This window comes from Oncorhynchus mykiss, chromosome 16, assembly GCF_013265735.2.
Source record: "Oncorhynchus mykiss isolate Arlee chromosome 16, USDA_OmykA_1.1, whole genome shotgun sequence".
Lineage (NCBI taxonomy): Eukaryota > Metazoa > Chordata > Actinopteri > Salmoniformes > Salmonidae > Oncorhynchus > Oncorhynchus mykiss.
Window position 1 is genome coordinate 58,971,949 of NC_048580.1, and position 23,952 is coordinate 58,995,900.

General features: G+C 43.1%; 1 protein-coding gene across 1 annotated transcript in view; it reads left to right on the top strand.

Moving 5' to 3' along the window:
* LOC110492421 (protein bicaudal D homolog 2) overlaps positions 1–16,859 on the top strand; it is an 83,857-nt gene extending 66,998 nt beyond the window's left edge. The window contains exon 10 of the mRNA XM_021566731.2: positions 10,854–16,859. Within this exon, the coding sequence (XP_021422406.2) occupies positions 10,854–11,217 (364 nt within the window). The 3' untranslated portion in view covers positions 11,218–16,859. The remainder of the gene's footprint in view (positions 1–10,853) is intronic.
* Positions 16,860–23,952: the final 7,093 nt, after the last annotated feature.

Here is a 23,952-nt window from a genome sequence, read left to right on the forward strand (position 1 = left end):
AGAAGGTACTAAGGTACACAGTAGTAGGTTTTAGTAGACAGAAGGTACTAAGGGACACAGTAGTAGGTTTTAGTAGATAGAAGGTACTAAGGTACACAGTAGTAGGTTTTAGTAGACAGAAGGTACTAAGGTACACAGTAGTAGGTTTTAGTAGACAGAAGGTACTAAGGTACACAGTAGTAGGTTTTAGTAGATAGAAGGTACTAAGGTACACAGTAGTAGGTTTTAGTAGATAGAAGGTACTAAGGTACACAGTAGTAGGTTTTAGTAGATAGAAGGTACTAAGGTACACAGTAGTAGGTTTTAGTAGATAGAAGGTACTAAGGTACACAGTAGTAGGTTTTAGTAGATAGAAGGTACTAAGGTACACAGTAGTAGGTTGTAGTAGACAGAAGGTGCTCTCTGGTAAAAGGGACAAATTGATCATCAAAAAAAAGGAGGACCAAGGCACTCTTCATATAATGAAATAAAATGCCTTTATTTGTATGGCATGTTCTGCTGAATGGCCTTCATAAGGGGGTACTCCCTGACAAAGGCCATGCAGCCGAAACGCATCAGCATTTTTTATCTTTGTTTCCACTGAACATGCCATACAAATAAAGGCATTTTAATTAGCTACATGTAAAGTGTTGGTCCCATGTTTCATGACCTGAAATGAAAGATCCCCAACATTTTCCTTGCACACAAAAAGCAAATTTCTCTGAAATGTTGGGCACAAATTTGTTTACATCCCTGTTAGTGAGCCTTTCTCCTTTGCCAAGATAATCCATGCACCTGACAGGTGTGTCATATCAAGAAGCTGATTAAACAGCATGATCATTACACAGCTGCACCTTGTACTGGGGACAATAAAAGGCCACTCTAAAATGTGCAGTTTTACAATGCCATAGATGTATCAAGTTTTGAGGGAGTGTGCAATTGGCATGCTGACTGCAGGAATGTCCACCAGAGCTGTTGCCAGAGGATGTAATGTTAATTTCTCTACTCCAATGTCATTTTCGAGAATTTGGGAGTACGACCAACCGGACTCACAACCGCAGACCATGTGTAACTATGCCAGCCCAGGTCCTCCATATCCAGCTTCTTCACCTGCAGGATCGTCTGAGACCAGACAGCTGATGAAACTCAGGAATATTTCTGTCTGTAATAAAGCCCTTTTGTGGAGAAAAACTCATTCTGATTGGCTGGGCCTGGCTCCCAAGTGGGTGGACCTATGCCCACCCACGACTGCGCCCCTGGCCCCCCAAAAATCCATAGATTAGGGCCTAATTTATTTATTTCAATTGACTGATTTCCTTATATGATCTGTGAGTCAGTAAAATATTTCAAATTGTTGCACGTTGCGTTTATATTTTTTGTTCAGTATATCTTTGTCTTCCTCTGATTTCCATTTTGTTCTTCATTTCATTGTTGGTTATGTTATTCATCCTTTCTCTCCCCCCTCCTCCCTCCTGTGTCCTCTCTCTCATCTTCCTCCACCATGACCAGTGCTGTTCCCACATAGCCAGAGAACAGCTGAGGGGAGTGTGTGGGTCTGAGTACATGGTCCATTTGTGATAAACAAATGGGCTGTAGTGCTGTGTGCCTGCACCGCATTTTTCAGTATGGGCATGTTTAGGGCATGTCTGTGTAGTCCATACCCTCCCTATGAACGCCTCGTCATATTTCATTCAGCGCATGTGTGTGGGTGTGGATATGAGTGAATTCCGTGCACATGTGTATACTCTGTGCGCATGTGTGTGTGTGCAGTGAGCCTGTGTGTGTGTTTCGTAACCCCTGCCTTCTATAGATCATCTGAGATGTGGAGTCTCTGTTCCTGACTACTCAGAATGTGGAGACTGTTGCTCTACAAAGGGCCAGCCGCCCCCAGACACCCAGGGCCATTGTAGCCCACCACCCCTCTCTATCAGGCCAAGAAGGGCCCCATTGTAACTCCTCATCCCCAGAATGGAACCCTGTATTTTTTCCCGGGAAAACCCACGCCCTCTTACACCCTCCCCCCAGCATGGCTAGTCCATCTTAAAGGGCACTGCGTCTCCTGGGAGCCCCTCCGCCCCCATTCACCATCTCACACTGGGTCAAATTAAACTGCACTGATCCCTATTGTCTGGGTGTGTGTCCCACTGGGAATCAGACTGCAAGCCCGCAAGGGAGGGGGGGGGGCGTGTTTGTGTATATGGGGGAAGAGAGGAGTGCCCATGTGCAATAACACAACACCTCAACGGGCCAATAGTGAGATGAGAGACTCAATAACAAATGAGGTCTTATGTGAATTATAAGAAGAGGCAATGGTAAGAACCACAACAGACCTCAGCAACATGGTTGTCGTGTTGTCGTTTTATAGATTATTATTGACACTTGGAATTGTAGAGGAAAACATTTCAATCCAGCAGATCGAACTTGCAGTGTTTTTTGTCGCACGGTTTAGATTCAGACTAACCTGGAATTCCTTTGATTGAATCCAGTGCCAGGGAGTGTTCTAATTGCAGGATGTGTGAGGACCTGCGGGCAGGATTGAGGGAGTGCTTTGAGATGCCATTTCATTGGTGCCAATGTGAGTGAGGCTAAAGGACAGCTGGGGTGGAAGGTAGGATGCAGATATCTCTGCAGTGGTGTGGCTAACATCATTACTGGGGAATGTCAATGTCATCGCAGATAGCCATGACAGCAGCATTGAAATGGGACTGAGAGCGAGAGAAAAGGGAGAGAAAAAAGTGACTGCAGGTAGCGAGCATAGAGGAGTTCGATAGAAGGCTAGAGAAAGGCAGGGGGAGGGAGAGAAGAGGAAATAAGAGAAAGGATGAAGGAAGGATGATACATGAAGGAGGGGATGACAGAGAGATGATGGACAGATTTAATATGAGGATGCAGGGAAAGGAGAGAGAGGGTCAAAAATAAAATGGCATAATGAGTAATAATGAGAGAGGAGGGGTTGAGCAGATTAGAGACTATATGATTACATGAACCCCTGCCTCTACATTCCGGGCAGCATGACCTAGTTTTTCACACCTGCCTGGCTCTAACACACTCACATTCACACACACCAGATCAAAACGGTATAGAAAGGGTAGAATTAGCATCACAGCACAGTGAGACTAAAGAAGAGATAAAATGAACGAGGGAGAGAAAGGCAAAATAAGAGTAGTTTATATCTTGGGCTATTTCCCACTAATGTGAGAGATTGCATGTTATATTACATTGATGCTAGAGAAAAGGTGAGGCCGGATGAATATAAAGGAAGCATCAGAGATAGCGAGAGGACAGTAAATCTAGGTCTGTGAGCTCAGAAGTACAGTTGATGTCGGAAGTTTACATACACCTTAGCCAAATACATTTAAACTCAGTTTTTCACAATTCCTGACATTTAATCCTAGTAAAAATTCCCTTGCCTTAGGTCAGTTAGGATCACCACTTTATTTTAAGAATGTGAAATGACAGAATAATAGTAGAGAGAATGATTTATTTCAGCTTTTATTTCTTTCATCACATTCCCAGTGGGTTAGAAGTTTACATACTCAATTAGTATTTGGCAGCATTACCTTTAAATTGTTTAACTTGGGTAAAAAGTTTTGGGTAGCCTTCCACAAACTTCCCATAATAGGTTGGGTGAATTTTGGCCCATTCCTCCTGACAGAGCTGGTGTAAGTGATTCAGGTTTGTAGGCCTCCTTGCTCGCACATGCTTTTTCAGTTCTGCCCACAAATTTTCTATGGGATTGAGGTCAGGGCTTTGTGATGGCCACTCCAATACCTTGACTTTGTTGTCCTTAAGCTATTTTGCCACAACTTTGGAAGTATGCTTGGGGTCATTGTCCATTTGGAAGACCCATTTGCGACCAAGCTTTAACTTCCTGACTGATGTCTTGAGATGTTGCTTCAATATATCCATATAATTTTCTTTTCTCATGATGCCATCTATTTTGTGAAGTGCACCAGTCCCTCCTGCAGCAAAGCACCTACACAACATGGTGCTGCAACCCTTGTGCTTTATTGTTGAGATGGTGTTCTTCGGCTTGCAAGCCTCCCCCTTTTTCCTCCAAACATGCAGAGCGGTCTTTCAGGTTATGTCGATATAGGACTCGTTTTACTGTGGCTATAGATACTTTTGTACCTGATTCCTCCAGCATTTTCACAAGGTCCTTTGCTGTTGTTCTGGGATTGATTTGCACTTTTCTCATCTCTAGGAGACAGGATGCGTCTCCTTCCTGAGCGGTATGACGGCTGCGTGGTCATACTATTGTTTGTACAGATGAATGTGGTACCTTCAGACGTTTGGAAATTGCTCCCAAGGATGAACCAGACTTGTGGAGGTCTACTATTGTTTTTCTGAGGTCTTGGCTGATTTCTTTTGATTTTCCAATGATGTCAAGCAAAGAGGCACTGGTTTTAAGGTAGTCCTTGAAATACATCCACAGGTACACCTCCAAATGACTCAAATGATGTAAATCAGAAGCTTCTAAAGACATTACATCATTTTTTGGAATTTTCCAGGCTGTTTAAAGGCACAGTCAACTTAGTGTATGTAAACTTCTGACACACTGGAATTGTTATACAGTGAATTGTAAGTGAAATAATCTGTCCGTAAACAATTGTTGGAAAAATTACTTGTGTCATGCACAAAGTAGATGTCCTAACCAACTTAACAAAGCTATAGTTTGTGGAGTGGTTGAAAAACGAGTTTTAATGACTCCAACCTAAGTGTATGTAAACTTCCAACTTCAACTGTATCTCTTCCAATCTTGCACCTCTCCATCCCTTGCACCTCTCTCGTTTTCCCCCTCTTCTTCTTCTCTCTCTCCCTTAGCCCATTCCTTAGGTGATGCAGGAGGGACATTTCCTCCTTTGTGCGTGATCTATTATTAACTCGCTCTGTGCTCAGACTCCTCATATTGTCATGCAGACAGACAAACTGAGGCACACGGTAGAGCTGCATTCAGAATGAATGTTAATCACAACCATAGAGTTTTTAGTCCTCATCAGCATAGACCACATGAAAACCGGGGACACATTCAAATGGGCTGTATGTTAGGCTAATAAACTCTGCATATATTACCATACTGTGTTTGGATATTAGCAGCACAAAGTGAGTCATGTGTGGCTGGGCCTTGAGATGAACAGTTTGATGAAGGGGGGGGGCTGTGAATAGTAAATACATCTCTACATTCTCTATTGTCTCAGTGCAACACTTAGATGAGGTCTTGTGGGGGTGAAATGAGATCCTGTTGTTCTTACAAGATGACAAAAGTTTAGGTGCTTGGGGAGATGGAGAGATAGTCTGGTGAAATGACAGTGCCGTAGACTTGGTAGACACCTTAAGGGCTCTATCTGGTGGTGAAGATAGGCCCTAGGGAGGTAGGTCAAGGCGAATATAGGTCAAAACGTGTTTCTTGCATTGGTATTCAGAGGGCTCAAAGGGAAGTGAAATCTTTCAGATATGGCCACAGACAATATGAATAGTCTGAATGGACTATATGACTATTTGACTGTATGGTTTACTACCCACGGTAGTGAACCCTACAGACCAAAGTCACTGCGACACTGTACCTTTGGCAGTTTACAGTGCAGGTTGCTACTGCCACCTACTGGATGGCCAATGAAAATGTCTCAATTATCTTCTCTGGTGTTCAAGTTCAAAGACTGGAATATCACTTACTTTGGAGACAAATGCCTGATTCTAATGTGATCTTGCTCTCTCTCTATCCCTCCCCCTCCCTCTCTCGCTCTCCTCCCATCCTTCTCTCTCCTTATCCCTCTCTCTCACTCTATCTCTCCTCCCACCCCCCTCTCTCCCTATCTCTCTCCCTATCCCTCTCTCCCCCTTTCCTCCTTTCTCTCTTTCTCTCTCTATCCCTCTCTATCTCTCCTCCCATCCCTCTCTCTCCCTATCCCTCTCTCTCACTCTCTATCTCTCCTCCCATCCCCCTCTCTCCCTATCCCTCTCTCTCTCACTCTCCATCTCTCCTCCCATCCCTCTCTCTCTTCCTATCCCTCTCTCTCCCTCTCTATCTCTCCCCCCATCCCTCTCTCTCTATCCCTCTCTCTCCCTCTCTATCTCTCCCCCCATCCCTCTCTCTCTCTCCCTCTCACTCTCTCTCCCTATCACTCTCTCTCTCCTCCCATCCCTCTCTATCTGTCCCTCTCTCTCCTCCCATCCCTCTCTCTCCTCGACTTCCCTCTCTCTCTATCCCTCTCTCTCTCTCCCTATCACTCTCTCCTCCCATCCCTCTCTCCCTCCCTCTCACTCTCTCTCCCTATCACTCTCTCTCTCCTCCCATCCCTCTCTCTCCTCCCATCCCTCTCTCTCCTCGACGTCCCCCTCTCTCTATCTCTCTCTCTCTCTCCCTATCGCTCTCTCCTCCCATCCCTCTCTCTCTATCCCCCTCTCTCTCTCCCTATCACTCTCTCTCCTCCCATCCCTCTCTCTCTATCCCTCTCTCTCTCTCCCTATCACTCTCTCCTCCCATCCCTCTCTCTCTATCCCCCTCTCTCTCTCCCTATCACTCTCTCTCTTCCCATCCCTCTCTCTATATCCCCCTATCTCTCTCCCTATCACTCTCTCTCCTCCCATCCCTCTCTCTCTATCCCCCTCTCTCTCTCCCTATCACTCTCTCTCCTCCCATCCCTCTCTATCTATCCCTCTCTCTCTCCCTCTCCGTCTCTCTATCTCTCCTCCCATCCCTCTCTCTCTCTCTCTCTCTCTCTCTCTCTCTCTCTCTATCCCTCTCCCTCTCTTATTCTCTCCCTATCACTCTCTCTCTCATCCCATCCCTCTCTATATCCCTCTCTGTCTCCCATCTTGCTCTCTCTCTCTCCCTATCCCGCTCTCTCTCTCCCCCATTTCCCTCTCTCCCTCTTTCTTTCTCTCTCTCTTGCAGTGCATGCTGAGAGTTTTGGGGAGTTTGAGTGTTTGGTGTGGAGGACTCTGTCCTAACTAACTTTCTTGTTTCTTTTCTTGGTCTTTTCTTTCAATTTTATTTTCTATGGTGGAGGGTTAATGCAATATTTGTTTTAGCGGTATCCACAGTTTTTTCAAAGTTAGGTTGGAAGAGGACAGAGTAAGTTCCCTGGGGTTTGGAAGGTGTGGTGTGTGCGATGGCTTCTCAGCCTAGTGCGGAGGAGACGCTGTCAATACAGCATGGATTCAGGTGTGTTCCTGAGAATGGAGTTAAGGTGGAGGAGGTTCTGCTTGCAGTCGGTGAACAGGTAGGAGCTGAACTTATACATTCTGCTTCTAGAATGAACAAAGCTGTGGTTGTGTTCATGAAAAGAGCAGACTTGGTTGGTAGGCTAATTGAAAGTGGAATATTTGTAAGTGGTGTGTTGGTGCCAACTTCACCTCTCTCTACCCCTTCGACAAGAGTGGTAGTTGAAAACGTGCCTCCATTTATTACGGAGGATCAAATCAGGAAAGAGCTGAGTCGTTTAGGTAAGTTTGCTAGTGGTCATCGTGTACTGTCAGCAGGTTTTCAGGCAGATGCCGTTAAGCACGTTGTTTCCTTCCGGAGGCAAGTGTTTATGTTTCTGAATAACAATGAGCAACAGCTAAAAATGCATTTTTAAAGTGAGGCATGGGGAGGGGCTCTATGCAGGGTTTGCCAGCACAGATAGTCTACAGTGTTTTGAGTGTGGGGATTTGGGGCATAAGAGCTTTGCGTGCCCACATAAAGGCCATAGACAAGGTGAGGGCACAAGCACCAGTGGGAGAAATCGAAGTCAACGTGCAGGGGGTAATGAGATGCAGACAGCAGAGGCTGGGCATAGTCATGCCAGGGATGGTGGTGTAGATGAATCTGGGCCTAGTCAGGCTAGAGATGGTGGGGTAGCGGAGGCTGGGTCTAGTCAGGCTAGAGATTGTGGGGTAGCTGAAGCTGGGTCTAGTCATGCTATGGAGGGGGGTGTAGATGAGACTGGGTCTAGTCATGCTATGGAGGGTGGTGTAGATGCGACTGGGTCTACTCATGCTATGGATGGTGGTGTAGATGAGGCTGGATCTAGTCAGGTTATGGAGGGTGGTGTAGATGAGGCTGGGTCTAGTCATGCTATGGAGGGTGGTGTAGATGAGACTGGGTCTAGTCATGCTATGGAGGGTGGTGTAGCTGAGGCTGGGTCTAGTCATGCTATGGAGGGTGGTGTAGATGAGGGATAAAATGGACATTCCTCTGTTGTCCCATGAACTGGCAGAGGCCGTAACCCAGATGTCCCCCGGTCGTGCACCGGGGTTCGATGGACTCCCAGTGGAGTTTTCTAAAAGATTCTGGGGAATAATTGGACAGGACTTATTTTGCATGTTGTGTGAATGCGTCGGGGTAAGAGAGTTGCCGATGAGCTGCCTTCGGGCGGCTCTGACTCTGCCCAAAAAGGGGACTTGTGTGAACTTAAGAACTGGAGGCCTGTGGCATTACTCTGTACGGACTACAAGATATTTGCCAAGGTCATCTCTAACAGACTGAAGTCCCATTTGGACTCGATAGTACAGAAGGACCAAACATATTGTGTACCGGGACACTCAATCACGGACAAATTGTTCTTAATTAGGGACATGTTGGACTTGTCGAGAGGTTCTAAAGTGAACTTTGGACTGGTCTCTTTAGATCAAGAGTGGACCATGTCTTTTGATAGAGTGGACCATGAGTATCAGGTTTAATGTGATGTTTGGGTTTGGGAAGAGTTTTTTTGACCTGTGTGAAGCTGTTGTATGCTTGGGCGTCATGTATGGTTAAGGTGGGAGGGGGGCTCAGTAGGCCAGTCTGGGTGAGACGGGGCATTAGACAAGGATGCCCTCTATCTGGGCAGTTATACACACTAGCCATTGAGCCTTTTTGGGACTGCTACGCAGGAGACTGCAGAGAGTGTACTGGACAGGCATGGATGTGGTGGCAGGCATAGCAGTGTCAGCATATGCAGATGATGTTTCTGTGATGGTCAGGGATGGTCGGGATATGCAGGCACTAGAGACCAGTCTGAAGGTGTACGAGGGAGCTTCTTCAGCTAAGTGGGGCAAGAGCAAAGCTCTGTAATGTGGAGCATGGGGGATAGGGCTCCTCTGCTTCCAGGGGGTTTGCAGTGGGGTTGTGAAGGGTTTGAAGTGTCGGGGGTGTACCTGGGCTCGGAGAAGTTGGTCAGGAAGAGCTGGGAGGGGCTGTCACAGGTAGTGGTGTCAAGACTGGCCAGGTGGAGGTGGCTCCTGTCCAAAGTGTCATATAGAGGGAGGGTGCTGATAATCAACAACCTGGTGGCATCTTCCCTGTGGTATAAACTGGCTGTCCTCAATCCCCCTGCTCGCAGACCAGCAACGCAAGCTGGTGGACTTCTTCTGATCGGACCATCACTGGCTGAGGGCGGCAGTGTTGTCCATGACCGTCCACGAAGGAGGACAGGGCCTGGTGGAACTGGAGAGCAGGATGGCTGCTTTCCGGTCAAAGGGCGGTGCAGAGACTGCTGTACCATACCGATGTCGGCTGGAGGGAACCAGCATGCATGCTGCTGAGGAGAGCTGGCGGATTAGGGTTGGACCGGCAGCTGTTCCTCATGAAGTTGGAGAGGCTGAGTACAGCAGGTCTCTCAGATTTGTACTATGCAGTGCTGAGGGCCTGGCAGCTGCTAAGGTCCATACGAGAAGGGGGTGTGAAGCCTGGGCTGTGGGTGTGGGAGGGAGGAGCCTATCTTCAACAACCCAGCCATCCCTTTGAAATCGGTTCAGTCGGCCACCCTGCAGAGGCAACTGATGGCAGGGGGTTTACAGAGGCTGGGTGACCTGAGTCTGCTGGGAGAGGAGGGGTGGAAAACCCCGGAAGTCTTGGCACAACAAACAGGAATAATGTCTCTTAGGCTGCTGGAGAGATTCCTGGAGGAGGTCCAGGAGGCACTGTCTGAGCCGGTAAGGGGGGGTGTTTGAGCGGCCGAAGGGGGAGCGGCCACCAATGTTTTCGCAACTGCAGGTGATGGCAGAGACTGGAGACTGGCAAGGGGGTCTGGAGGACTTGTTAGATTTTACACTCTGAGCCTGGGGGAGTTTGAGGATGTGGGAGTTAAAGCCCTCTACAACCTCGGGATTAAGGTGAGAAACATTAGGAGCCTGGGGGAGTTTGAGGATGTGGGAGGTAAAGCCCTCTACAACCTCTGCATTAAGGTGAGGAACATTAGGAGCCTGGGGGAGTTTGAGGATGTGGGAGGTAAAGCCCTCTACAACCTCTGCATTAAGGTGAGGAACATTAGGAGCCTGGGGGAGTTTGAGGATGTGGGGGGTAAAGCCCTCTACAACCTCTGCATTAAGGTGAGGAACATTAGGAGCCTGAGGGAGTTTGAGGATGTGGGAGTTAAAGCCCTCTACAACCTCTGCGTTAAGGTTAGGAACATTAGAAGCCTAACAGGAGTGAAGGCACATCAGTGGCAGGGGATATGTGGGGCGGAGAGTATGGTGGGTTTTAGGTGGAGGGGGCTCTACAAACCCCCAGTACCAAAGAGGTCAGGGGGCCTCCAGTGGAGGGTTCTTCATGGAGCCCTGGCCACTAACAGCTGGTTGGTACGGGCTGAACTGGGAGTCGGACAGTGGTGTCCTTTCTGTGTAATGAAAGAAACTGTGTTTGTCTGTATAGCTGGGGAAGATGTTTTGGATATACGGTTGTAGAAGTGGGTATTGTTTTGGGTATTGTGATGTCGGTTTGTATCATGTGGTAAATGGAAAGGTGAGTATGGTACATGTATGCAGTACAGGATATATTTAGATGTTTTATTTTTAAGGGGGTGTGAGTTTTTTAAAAATGAAATGAGTTTCAGTAAAGAAAGACAAAAAGTCAAGTCTCTCTCTCTCTCCTTATTTCTGTATCTCTCTCTCTCCCTCCTTCTCTGCTGTAGCTGTGATGAGTATGTGACTCAGCTGGATGAGATGCAGAGACAGCTGTCTGCGGCGGAGGATGAGAAGAAGACCCTGAACTCCCTGCTCCGTATGGCCATCCAGCAGAAGCTGGCCCTGACCCAGCGCCTGGAGGACCTGGAGTTTGACACCGAGCAGACCCGCCGCGGAGGCAAACCAAAAGCCAAAACCACTAACGGCAGAACCACTAACGGGCAGATCAACGCCGCCAACAACCCACGCATTAGTCACGGCCTCACCTGTGCCGGGATCGGCCGCCCCAACGAGCTCAACGCCATGCCCAACTGCATCCGTGGAGGCCCTGTGGTCTTCTGCAGCGAGAAGTACAAGATCTACTGCGACTGAAGCGGCTGCGTTGTCAGCACGGGACTGCTGTGTACAGAGGGGAGGAGCCCGAGGCTCTCCCCTGCATTAATGTTAAAGAGCCCCACTATGCTCGCTTAGCTCCCTGCCTGCCCAGCCTGTAGCCACATAGGGCCTGGTGTGTGTCTAACCTACAGTACATAAGTATGCCCATGGCCACGTATAGCCACTCACGTCTGCTAGTGTAAATGTTTAGGGGAATGCAGATGTGCATGTACAGTACAGTGTGCACTAGAAGTTTGGGACTGTTGTAGACATAATGTATAGCATGTGGATAGGGTCTCAACCGGCTGCCGGTAGGCTTCTGTGGATATTATGGGGTGCTGCACTTACGATGATGTTAAAGGTGGCAGCATTTGTGCTTAGTGTGTTCTGAACCCCCTGAGTGTGTTGCCTGGTAACTGTAATGCACTTAGGGGGTGGGGACTTGGGAAGAGGGTGTCACTAAGGGGTCATGTGACTGAAGCTGACATCCTCTCCTTGTGTTGCTCGTCTGTTGGCGTTGGTGCTCCTTCGATAAAGCCTCCCATCCTCCTCTCTCCTGGCCCCCCAGGACTGAGCCAGCCCAGCAACCCGCTGACCAATCAGGTCACTCTTTAATGTTTACATAAACAAATGAAACAAAACAATATGCAAACTCCCCATGCTGTTGCTTAGGGGAGTCCAGTGTGATTTGCTGGGTTTTCTAACTGAATTTCAAAACTCTCAAAGCGGGTTGGCTGATGATTAGTGATGTCGGAGGTGGGTGGTAAAGGAGCACCTAAGACCACAGGTGTTTAATTTCAGGATTAATTCAGATCAATCGCATGGCATTGCAGCTGAGAATGCTACTGAGCTTTTAACTGTTTTTTCTATGTAAAAAGGTGTGTGGCACAGCACAAGCTATGTACTACAGGGCTGTACATTTTAACCAGAGCAGTTATTTAGCGTCTGCTGAAAGAAATGGAGGGCTATTCCATGTGACCCAGTATATGTCATATTGGTGTTCTTTCAGAGCCATATTACTAGAGAACGAAAGCAAGACGAAACGATCTCTACACCTAAATTAAGTGCACTTCAGAATAGGTGCCTCAGGTTCTAACTTCTATTAGAAAAGGATAAAATAACTGTGAACAGATACAATATAGTTTTGATTGATGGTGATTTTTGTAACATCAGTAAAGATCCTAAAAAAAGCACAAAAATCAATGGCACCCAGATCCGGATCATAATTCTGCAAACAAAACTGACAACCTTCAGCAAAGTGCCTGTCGACCCAAGCACTTGATATCAACTATATCTATCTATCGATGTAAAGCCCCGTCTTTGTGTCTATCACCCTGATGCTCATCTCTCCCTCTATCTCCTTTCCCTCTCTTTTTGGAGGCCCTTTTGAGCTCTCAAATGAACTATGTGTGGTTATGTGGCTGAAAACCCTGTCCTCCTCCTCATGACTCTAACCTGTGTCTCGTCACTTGGTTGTCATGACAACCCCTCTCTCTCTCTTTTAGATTGTCAGCAGCTTGCTCGCCCTGAAACGCCACTCCCCCTTTAAGTCGAGAGGGGGATTTGTGTGTGTGGGGGGGGGGGGGGGGGGGGGGGGGACTCTGAATATCATCAGGTAACGTCCTCACGCGTATGCGTGTTCTGAACCCTGCGTGTGTCTGTGTGTCTGTCTGTGTGTGTGTCTGTGTGAGTGAGAGTGATCTCAGTGATCTGTATGTGTATGTTGTTGTCTGAAAATATTATAAATGGAGGGTCGTTCATTTCTGAGATGCTGTTTGTATGCAAGAGGACAAACCAATATACTGTCTTCATTACCCCCCAAAAAAGCTTTAAACCTTGCAAGCTTGTGCCAGGCAGATAAAAATAAATGTGGGGCTTGTGTTAGATAAATCCACGTTTTACATAACCACACATTGTTAGCTTTATGATGCTAAAAGCAGGGTTGATACCAGGAAATCCTTGAAGATTCATCAAATTATGCTTTTTCTACCAGTAACATATAAAAAACGATATATTCTTAATGATATGATTGTAATCAGGTTAGAATCTTCTAGGATCCTCCTAGGCCCCCTCTCTCTGGAATAGAGAGGGAGAGCTGTCATTCCTCAGAACGAGGGACATCCCCAACCCTGCTTGAGTTGAGTATGTGCTGTGCTGCCCTACGAGGCCTTTAGACACACAACACAGTATGGAGACTGTGTTCACATCATTCATACACCTCCACTGAGTGAAAATCACTCTTCGGTTATTGTTCCACTTAAGTGACAGCGATAGATTCACTCTTTGTTTATATCAGTTTGCGCTGAGTGTAGAGACTAGGAGAGAACAGAGGACTAATAATAGTGTTTAAACGATGCTGATCATGAATTTGATTCTGTGTTTGGAGACATGGGTTCCAGGGTTATTTGAGGTGCTCTAAACCCTTGGTGATTCAAAAAAATGATACATTTTGTTTAACTACTTTGTCTCTAACTGTGGAATCTTACCAGTGGACATTGATTCAAATTAGTTGACCCTCTATCCCCCTTTCCTTGTTTCGGCTCTAAGGATTCACTGAGCAATAGATAGATTTAATAATCCAGGATGTGATTGTGACTAGAGAGACCCCCCCCCCCCCCCCCCCCCCAGTTCTCTTGGTCTAGTTTGAGATCAATGTCCGTTTATCTGGTGTCATCAATAGAATGCCACCAGAATAAACTCCTCCTACCTCTGTCTGCAGGCTCTGCCCACATCAATGTTGAGTTCTCTCACACGCTCTTAATTAGATTTTTGATTGGTTGAGAGCCTGCATGCAACAAATAAAAAACATGCCCGTTCTCATTAACCTGCATGCCATTGGGGGGGGGGTCTGTGTTTTGGAGGTGTCAAAGGTCATAGTACTTGTGAGGTCATCGGCTTCTCGCACTTGCTGGTCTTCCTCAGGCAATAGTGCTTTTACATCAGCTCCTCTAGAACATATTGACATGATGTTGATAACTAACCCAGTTTGCACCTACCTGTAGTTAGTAGCAACTATAACTAACCCAGTTTGCACCTACCTGTAGTTAGTAGCAACTATAACTAACCCAGTTTGCACCTACCTGTAGTTAGTAGCAACTATAACTAACCCAGTTTGCACCTACCTGTAGTTAGTAGCAACTATAACTAACCCAGTTTGCACCTACCTGTAGTTAGTAGCAACTATAACTAACTGGGGCTTCGGCGTTCATCTTTTTACTCTTTCTTATTTCGTGTTTTTGATTGGACTGGCATCATTACTGACCAAGTCTAAATTGACCAATAATGCACATTTTTCTGATTTCTATGTTTCTTCATTTTGTATTAATTTAATTCTGCCCGGATGAGGATCCTCAAACTCAGGATCCTCTAACACTGCCGACGTCACATTCAGTGTTCCTGAAATCAGCTAGCCCTAGAGGCCAAAATTGTAAAACCCGACCAAACAAAATCTCTTATATGAATATGAAATATTCCTCCAAGTTGCCCTTTAACTCACTATATAGCATGATCTATATGTCCTCTATGGCCTCTATAACCTATATGACCTCTAACCTCTATGTCCTATGTGTGGGAATGAAAAGGTATTTCACATTTCCCAGTGCTGCTGCCGGAAGACGATGCTCACAAGTACAGTGAACTCTGCCCTCCTAGTAAAATGATGATCAGAGTTTGTGATTATTTGAGGTATCCCTCCCATGAGAAGCCAGGGGAGTCGGGGTCTTTCCTCAATGTAAATCAACAAACCGTTTTGATCTTTTTATTTTTTTATATATCTTTTTTTCTTTAACCTGTGCACTTTTATTATAGTATTATAACTTTATATTATTAACCTAGGAAAGGTTTAGTGCTATGGTTTGAGTTATTTAGTCAAGTATACACATATAGGAATATATTTCCTCCTATATGTTGTCTCTTTGTATCATCCATAGAGACCATTTACTCTCCTAAAGCCACACCGCAAACCACAGTCCTACTGTTAAGATTCTGAGAATTTGTCCAACTGAATAAGCATCCTTTTATTGTTATGTCTCATATTATTATTATGCTGATGGTTTGATTTTATGTTTGTTCTGCTGCCATGTTCTAAACGAAATCCAGGGTGAGCTAATTCTGGGGTTTTCATGTATTTATTATTCCTAGGAATAGTTCAAAGATAACGCAGAGAAACTTGACGACACTCTGATTCCAAAAATGGTAAGAAGTTATTGGGGGAAGAAATGGAGTGACAAAATTATTTTGGTTTTTCCAGCTTCTTACCAGGGTGTCACACTGATAAGGGATCACTGGCTCACAGAATTCTCTGCAAGTGCAACGATTAAATTCCAAATTGGAATTGTTTCATTCTCTCTTTGTTTATCGTGCCAAATCTTGGTACATCATTTAGGTTTGAAAAGAATGAAGAATCAGAAAGAAAGACAAGCCGTACATCAGTGGGAAAGGTATAGTTTGGGGCCGTGGCTTTCTGTCCTAAAGCTGCCCAGGATTTGTTTTGGGTCTGTTTTGTTCTTCGTTCTGACCAGTCGTGCCTTTCATTGTTTCAAGGGAGAATCGTAGACTAGTGTTTTTTGTTCGTTTTTTAGGTGTGGAGGTTTGGGTTTAAACCGACTTTGTGAGCAGCAATAAATGCAAAGATGAGCCCTTTTTGCAGGGGTGAGATGATAGTTTTCAAATTAGCTCAATTCAATTGATATTGTGTTGAATTCTGCAGGTCAGTGATCCTAACAGAAAATTCAGGGGTATTGAGAATTTTTTTTTTTTTTTATCAAACTGGGAACCAAAATAAATCCCTTTGGCCTCCTATTGAACAAAATGTTACAAACACCACTACTGTGTTCTGGGTAGATCAGTGTTCTATTGAAACATCTAGGTGATCTCGAACTTTGTTTGGTTAAGGTAATGTGCTATCAATAGTATTGTTGGCAAATGTGCAGGGAGCGCATTTTGTCGTTTGTTTGTCCATTTTGAGTTTTTAAATCTTATTTTTTATTCTTGAATCTTTTTTTTACATCTTATTCAAGCGTTGTGATTTCAGGAAACAGAAAACAGATTTTGCATCAACAAGCTTGAATTGTGCCATTATTGCCAATGCTTGTTTGTTGAGGCGTAAAAAGTTATCAATACGGTTGGGAAGCAAAAACAAAAGAAGAAAATAAAGTGCCATTTTAATGCTGTTTTACAAGGAAAATAAACGTTTTCTGTTTGCTGGAAGCAATAGCACTGTGATAATACACTAGCTGTGTAAACTTTATATTGTCATATTGTGTTTCAGTATTGATCCATATTGAGTTTGATACCTTTATATGAAATAACAACTTCATCTGTATGTTGGTATGTATTTGAATTGTTATGCAGTATGGTATTCTTCTCAATAATGTGCATTATGATTAGTGGCATATTCATTACAATTTAATGTCATATGCATGTTCATCAGTCATGGGAACCTTTACACAGAATCGAAAACAAACCTATAACTTTGAAGATGTTGAAAAAGTGAAAAAATGAAATGATGAAATAACTGAGTTTAGTCTAATGTAATACTGCTGAACTAATCCTATGAAGTTTTGTTTTCCTATAGAGAAGTGGTATGTCTGTGTAAAGGTAGTCATACTGGATAAAGACAATAAATGTGACTAAAAAGACACAGTGTCCTGTGTGTATTTTCATTACTGTGTTAAGTCAGCAATGTTGTGCTGCTATTTTTATTGACTTGGCCAAAGCTTGTGATACGGTAGATCATTCCATTCTTGTCGATCGGCTAAGAATTATTGATGTCTCTGAGGGGTCTTTTTGGCCTGGTTCGCTAACTACCTCTCTCAATGAGTGCAGTGTATAAAGTCAGAACATCTGCTGTCTCAGCCACTGCCTGTCACCAAGTTTGTACACCAAGGCTCGATCCTAGGCCCCACGCTCTTCTCAATTTACATCAACAATATAGCTCAGGCAATAGGAAGCTCTCTCATCCATTTATATACAGATTATACATCTGGGGAGGCAGGTAGCCTAGTGTTTAGAGTGTTGGGCCAGTAACCGAAAGGTTGCTAGATCGAATTCTGAGCTGACTAGGTAAAAATCGGTCGTTCTGCCCCTGAACAAGGCAGTTAATCCACTGTTCCCTGGTATTTTAAATAAGAATTGTAAATAAGAATTTGTTCTTAACTGACTTGCCTAGTTAAATAAAGGTCAAATTTAAAAAATACAGTCTTATACCCAGCTGGCCCCTCCCTGGATTTTGTGTTAAACACCCTACAACAAGCTTTCTCTGCTCTTAACCTTGTTCTGAACACTTCCAAAACAAAGAATGCCCCTCTCCCCACAGGTGTGATTGCTACCTCTGAGGGTTCAGAGCTTGAGGTAGTCACCTCATACAAGTACTTGGGAGTATGGCTAGACGGTACACTGTCCTTCTCTCAGCACATATCAAAGCTGCAGGCTGAAGTTAAATCTAGACTTGGTTTCCTCTATCGTAATCACTCCTCTTTCACCGCAGCTGCAAAACTAACTCTGACTCAGATGACAATCCTACCCATGCTAGATTACGGAGACGTAATTCATAGATCGGCAGGTAAGGGCGAACGGCTAGATATTTTTTACTGTTCGGCCATCATATTTGCCACCAATGCACCTTATAGGATACATCACTGCACTCTATACTCTGTAAACTGGTCATCTCTGTAAACCCGTCGCAAGACCCACTGGTTGATGCTTATTTATAAAACCCTCTTAGGCCTCACGCCCCCCTCACTCATACAACATCCATTCTGTCAGTCACATTCTGTTAAAGGTCCCCAAAGCACACACATTCCTGGGTCGCTCGTCTTTTCAGTTCGCTGCAGCTAGAGACTAGAACGAGCTGCAACAAACATTCAAAGACTCAATCACGGACACTGTTACTGACAGTTGTGGTTGCTTTGGATGATGTATTGTCTCTACCTTATTGCCCTTTGTGCTGTTGTCTGTGCCCAATAATGTTTGTACCCCGTTTTGTGCTGCTACCATGTGGTGCTGCTGCAATGTTGCTGTCTTAGGTCTCTCTTTATGTAGTGTTGTCTCTCTTGTCGTGATGTATGTTTTTATTTAATTAATTTTTATTCTCAGATCCCCGTCCCCGCAGGAGGCCTTTTGCCTTGTGGTAGGCCGTCATTGTAAATAAAAATTTGTTCTTAACTGACTTACCTAGTTAAATACATTATTTTTTTTTAAAATAAAGACAAACTCTTCCACTCTAAGTAAATTAACAGTTAACTGTGGAGCCAGTCTGATGCTGCAGCCTTCTTTTTCTCCTGAAGATTCCTAGCTGGGAAGCAAGGGGCGAGGGAGAACTGAGGGGGGACTTCCCAGCTGTCTGTAAAGTCTCCTTGACATGATCAAATTTCACACTATGCACAAAACTCTTCCACCCCCACCTTCCGTCTGGCTCCCTCTCTTTTCCCACTCTCCCTGCACTCATCGTATGTCTTCCCTCTTCCACCTCACATTTTCCATATTTTTTCCTCTACCTCTCCCCCCTCTTTTTTTCTATTTTACTCTCTAGATAAATCCATCCCTCTTTCATTGTTTCCTTTCTTTTTCTGTCCTTCCCCTATTTCTTGTCCGTTATTTTTCTTCTGTGTATTAAGGACATACAAACAAACCCTGTGACTCTTGACCTCTCAACACCCAGTCACTTCCTGTCCACGTTCCATTAGGACCAGTTTCCATGAGCCATAAAGACTTGCCATGTCTGTCCAATCATGCAACAGTTTTATATCACATATGGTAGGTTTTATATGGCAAGAATATGTAGAGCTCTAATACATACACAGATACACTATCTGGCCACGACTCCAACTCCATCAAGTTTGCTGATGACACAACGCTGGTAAGCCTGATACCACCGGCAACGAGACAGCCTACAGGGAGGAGATCAGAGAACTGTCAGTGTGGTGCCAGGACAACAACCTCTCCTTCAACGTCAGCAAGACCAAGGAGCACACCCCCATCCACATCGACGGGGCTGCAGTGGAGAGGGTCAAGAGCTTAAAGTTCATCATTGTCCACATCACTGAGGACTTAACATGGTCTTCTCACACCAGAACTGTCGTGAAGAAGGCACAGCTGCGCCTCTTCTCCCTCAGGGGGCTGAAATTATTTGGCATGTCCCCTCAGATTTACAGCTTCACCATTGAGAGCATTCGGACTGGTTGTATCCCTGTCTGGTATGGCAACTGCCCAGTTCGGAAGACCCTATATAGGGTGGTGCGGACAGCAGGCGGATCACTGGAGGCGAGCCTCCAGTCATCGTGGACGTATATGCCAAGCGGTGTCTGAGAAATGACCGAAGAATTGCCAAAGACTCCAGCCGACGGACTGTTCTTCCTGCTCCCGTCCCGCAGGCGATACTGATGCATCAAGGCTCAGACAAACAGACTCCATAACAGCTTCTATCCCCTCGCCATAGGACTGTTAAATGGAGCTCTTTAAGACACACATTCATAGCAAAAATAAATAGTAAAATAAAAATATATGTATTTTGTTGAGGTGGCTTGCCTGTTTTGCATGTTATTTTGGCATTAATACGAGTTACATATCAGTTTGCAAACAATGTAAAATACATATTTATCATTGAGTTAATAAAGCTGCATGCATCTTTTCTGTTTTCTTGAGTAAGGCAGCTCCAAAATGCAGGTGTTTCAGCCTAGCTCAGTGCTTTCTGTGGTGGTGGGGCAGAAAATAGGAGTGGCGTGCCATGAATGGCTCAGTGTTTTGTCACTCATGGGGAAACTACGTCACCAGTCCTTAGTAAGGGTAGACATCGAAAATTCTAGTCCTCCTCGTCCTGCCATATAGTTACATTAGTATTGCCCTTCCAAGAAGGCTCACGTTCATTGGCCACAGATAAAATGACATCATGCTATATGTACAGTAGCTTTGATTGGACTGATCATGTCAACATCTTACTTTCAAAATCTTAGCTAGCAGTCATCATCATGAATCAAGTCGACAATCTACTGGCAAATCCTTTTTAATCCTTGTCATATGAAAATAAATAATAAAGATAAATGATAGATCAAATGAATTGGTGCTCATTGGCCATTGTGTAACGGTTTTCTTGGTGAGAAGGAGAGTCGGACCAAAATGCGGCGTGTCTATTGCAATCCATGTTTAATGAAGTAACACACTAAACACAAACACTACCAAAACAATAAACTTAATGAAAACCGAAACAGCCTATACTTGTGTAACCTAACACAGAACAATGACACTAAGGACAATCACCCACGACAAACTCAAAGAATATGGCTGCCTAAATATGGTTCCCAATCAGAGACAACGATAAACACCTGCCTCTGATTGAGAACCACTTCAGACAGCCATAGACTTAGCTAGAACACCCCACTAGCTACAATCCCCATACATACACACCACATACAAAAACCCATGCCACACCCTGGCCTGACCAAATAAATAAAGATAAACACAAAATACTTTGACCAGGGTGTGACACATTGGACATAAACATTACATAACAAGTTGGAAATCTCAAATTCAACAATGAGTGGTTTGAAAGAAATCGGTGACAGTGGTTAACAGCAAGCATTTCAACTGGGAAGTCGGGAATAAACGAGCTCAGACTGGGAAAATATGTTTTGAAAGGTCATCCAACTCGGAATTGTAAATCTTTCTCTTTCTCTTTCCTTGATTACAACATTTTACCATGAAGTACTGCCGCGCCACCTTCCTGTTCAAGTGAGCACATCACAACAAGGTGAGTCCAAAAATGTCTTATATGCTGCTGAATAAATGATGTAGTATGCCAGTGAGATAGTATTACATCTTAGTTACAGTATACATAAGTGTATGTTAAGTAGTAAGCTGTTAGTAGCCCATGTGCCTCACCCTAATAATTTGGTATATTTTCACCTCTTAATTTCGCCTAATGTTACTGTTCTGACTCGGTGGTGCACATGTAGCCTATAACCTGTTTTTAAGAAATTTCATAAACTAATATTGTAGGAGCTTTCATTGTCTGCTTATATGTCCCCTTTATTTATCCTACGGTTTTGACTTGGTTTACAGGGTAAATACTGTAAGAGCAGCCCATGTTCTGCATTCTGTTGCTGCATTTCAAAACTGCTAAACACATAGTTATATTTACAACGTCTATCTTAGCTCGCTCATTAATGTCTTAATCAAAATTACGGATTGCCTCTTATCCGCTCATCGTTCCCTTATGCCATAGTTTGTACATCTCAATTGTCAGTAGAAACCACATTTGTTTAAGCAAGTCAGCCATATCAGCTATGTGTTTAAAAAAGGCAGTAAATGAGGCTGAATGAACTGTTTAGCTGCCAGACAAGGCTCCGCTGATAGCAAGTTGTAGTGATGGTAAGGATTCACTCCATGGCGCTGAAAAGAAAGATCTGCTGTTGGGACAGCTTTATGTAGGCCCTAACAGTTTGTGGGCACCGCTTGTCGCCATTATAGTGACATTATTAATGTATTGTTTAGTCTTGTGTTGTGCAGGGGCTTGCTGGCATGCATCTAACACTTTTTGGGGGAGTTTGCCCCTTCAATATTTACTTGCTAAAATCGCCACTGACTTTAAGTATTTATATATTTCTGCTACCATCCACTTTTAAGCCCTGTTTACATGTAAACTGAGTATCCAAAACATGTATTTCCATGACATAGATTGAGCAGGTGAATCCAGGTGAAGGCTATGAACCCTTATTGATGTCACCTGTTAAATGCACTTCAATCAGTGTAGATGAAGGCGAGGAGACAGGTTAAAGAAGGATTTTTAATCCTTGTGACAATTGAGACATGGATTGTGTATTTGTGCCATTCACCGGCTGAATGGGCAAGACAAAAGATGTAACTGCCTTTGAACGGGGTATGGTAGTAGGTGCCAGGCACACCGGCTTCAAGAACTGCAACGCTGCTGGGTTATTCACGCTCAACAGTTTCCGTGTGTATCAAGAATGACATCCAGCAAACTTGACACAACTGTGTGAAGTATTGTGTGAGTCAACATGGGCCAGCATCTCTGTAGAACACGTTCAACACCTTGTAGAGTCCATGTCTCGACGAATTGAGGCTGCTCTGAGGGCAAAGGGGGATGCAACTCAATATTAGGATGGCGTTCCTAATGTTTTGTACACTTAGTGTATATCCCATTACCAGTCACTTTATATGTATAAACCCACCTCAATGACTGCAGTACCCCTGTACATGGAATGAGGTACTGGCACTGAACTGTATATACCTGCATTCTATTTTATTTCACTCTCATCATAGTTATTGTGTGTTTTTTATTTGTACTTAAAAATGTTTTTCTGTTCTATTGTTATCTATAGTATTATTATTATTATTATTATTGTTATCTTTAGTATTATTATTATTATCTATAGTATTATTATTATCTATAGTATTATCGTTATTATCTATAGTATTATTATTATCTATAGTAGTATTATTATTAGTATCTATAGCATTATTAATAGTTTCTATAGCATTATTATTATCTATAGTATTATTGTTATTATCCATATTATTATTATCTATAGTATTATTATTATTATTATTATCAATTGTATTATTATTATCTATAGTAGTATTATTATTATTATCTATAGTATTATTATTATTATTATCTATAGTATTATTATTATCTATAGTATTATTATTATTATCTATAGTATTATTATTATTATTATCCATAGTATTATTATTATCTATAGTATTAGTATTATTATTATCTATGGTATTAGTATTAATATCTATAGTATTAGTATTATTATTATCTATAGTAGTAGTATTATTATCTATAGTATTGTTATCTATAGTATTTTTTTTTATTATTATCGATAGTATTATTATTATCTATAGTATTTTTATTATTATTATCTATTGTCACGCCCTGGTCTTAGTCTTTTGTGTTTTCTTTATTATTTTGGTCAGGCCAGGGTGTGACATGGGTTTATTTTGTGGTGTGTTTTGTCTTGTTTTTTTTTGTAGGTATTGGGATTGTGGTATAGTGGGGTTCTCTAGGTAAGTCTATGGTTGCCTGAAGTGGTTCTCAATCAGAGGCAGGTGTTTATCGTTGTCTCTGATTGGGAACCATATTTAGGCAGCCATATTCTTTGAGTGTTTCGTGGGTGATTGTTCCTGTCTCTATGTTTGTTTTGCACCAGTATAGGCTGTTAGGTTTTCGTGTTACGTTTCTTGTTTTTGTATTGTTCGTTTTTCATCTTTATTAAAGATGTATAAAAATTACCACGCTGCATTTTGGTCCGCCTCTCCTTCATCGGAAGAAAACCCTAACATCTATAGTATTATTATTATCTATAGTATTATTATTATCTATCGTATTATTATTATTATCTATAGTATTAGTATTATTATCTATAGTATTAGTATTAGTATCTATAGTATTATTATCTATAGTATTATTATTATCTATCGTATTATTAGTATCTATAGTATTAGTATTATTATCTATAGTATTATTATCTATAGTATTATTATTATCTATCGTATTATTATTATCTGTAGTATTATTATTATCTATCGTATTATTATTATCTTTAGTATTATTATCTATAGTATTATTATCTATAGTATTACTATTATTAGTATCTGTAGTATTATTATCTATAGTATTATTATTATTATTATCTATAGTATTAGTATTATCTATAGTATTATTATCTATAGTATTATTATTATCTATAGTATTAGTATTATAATTAT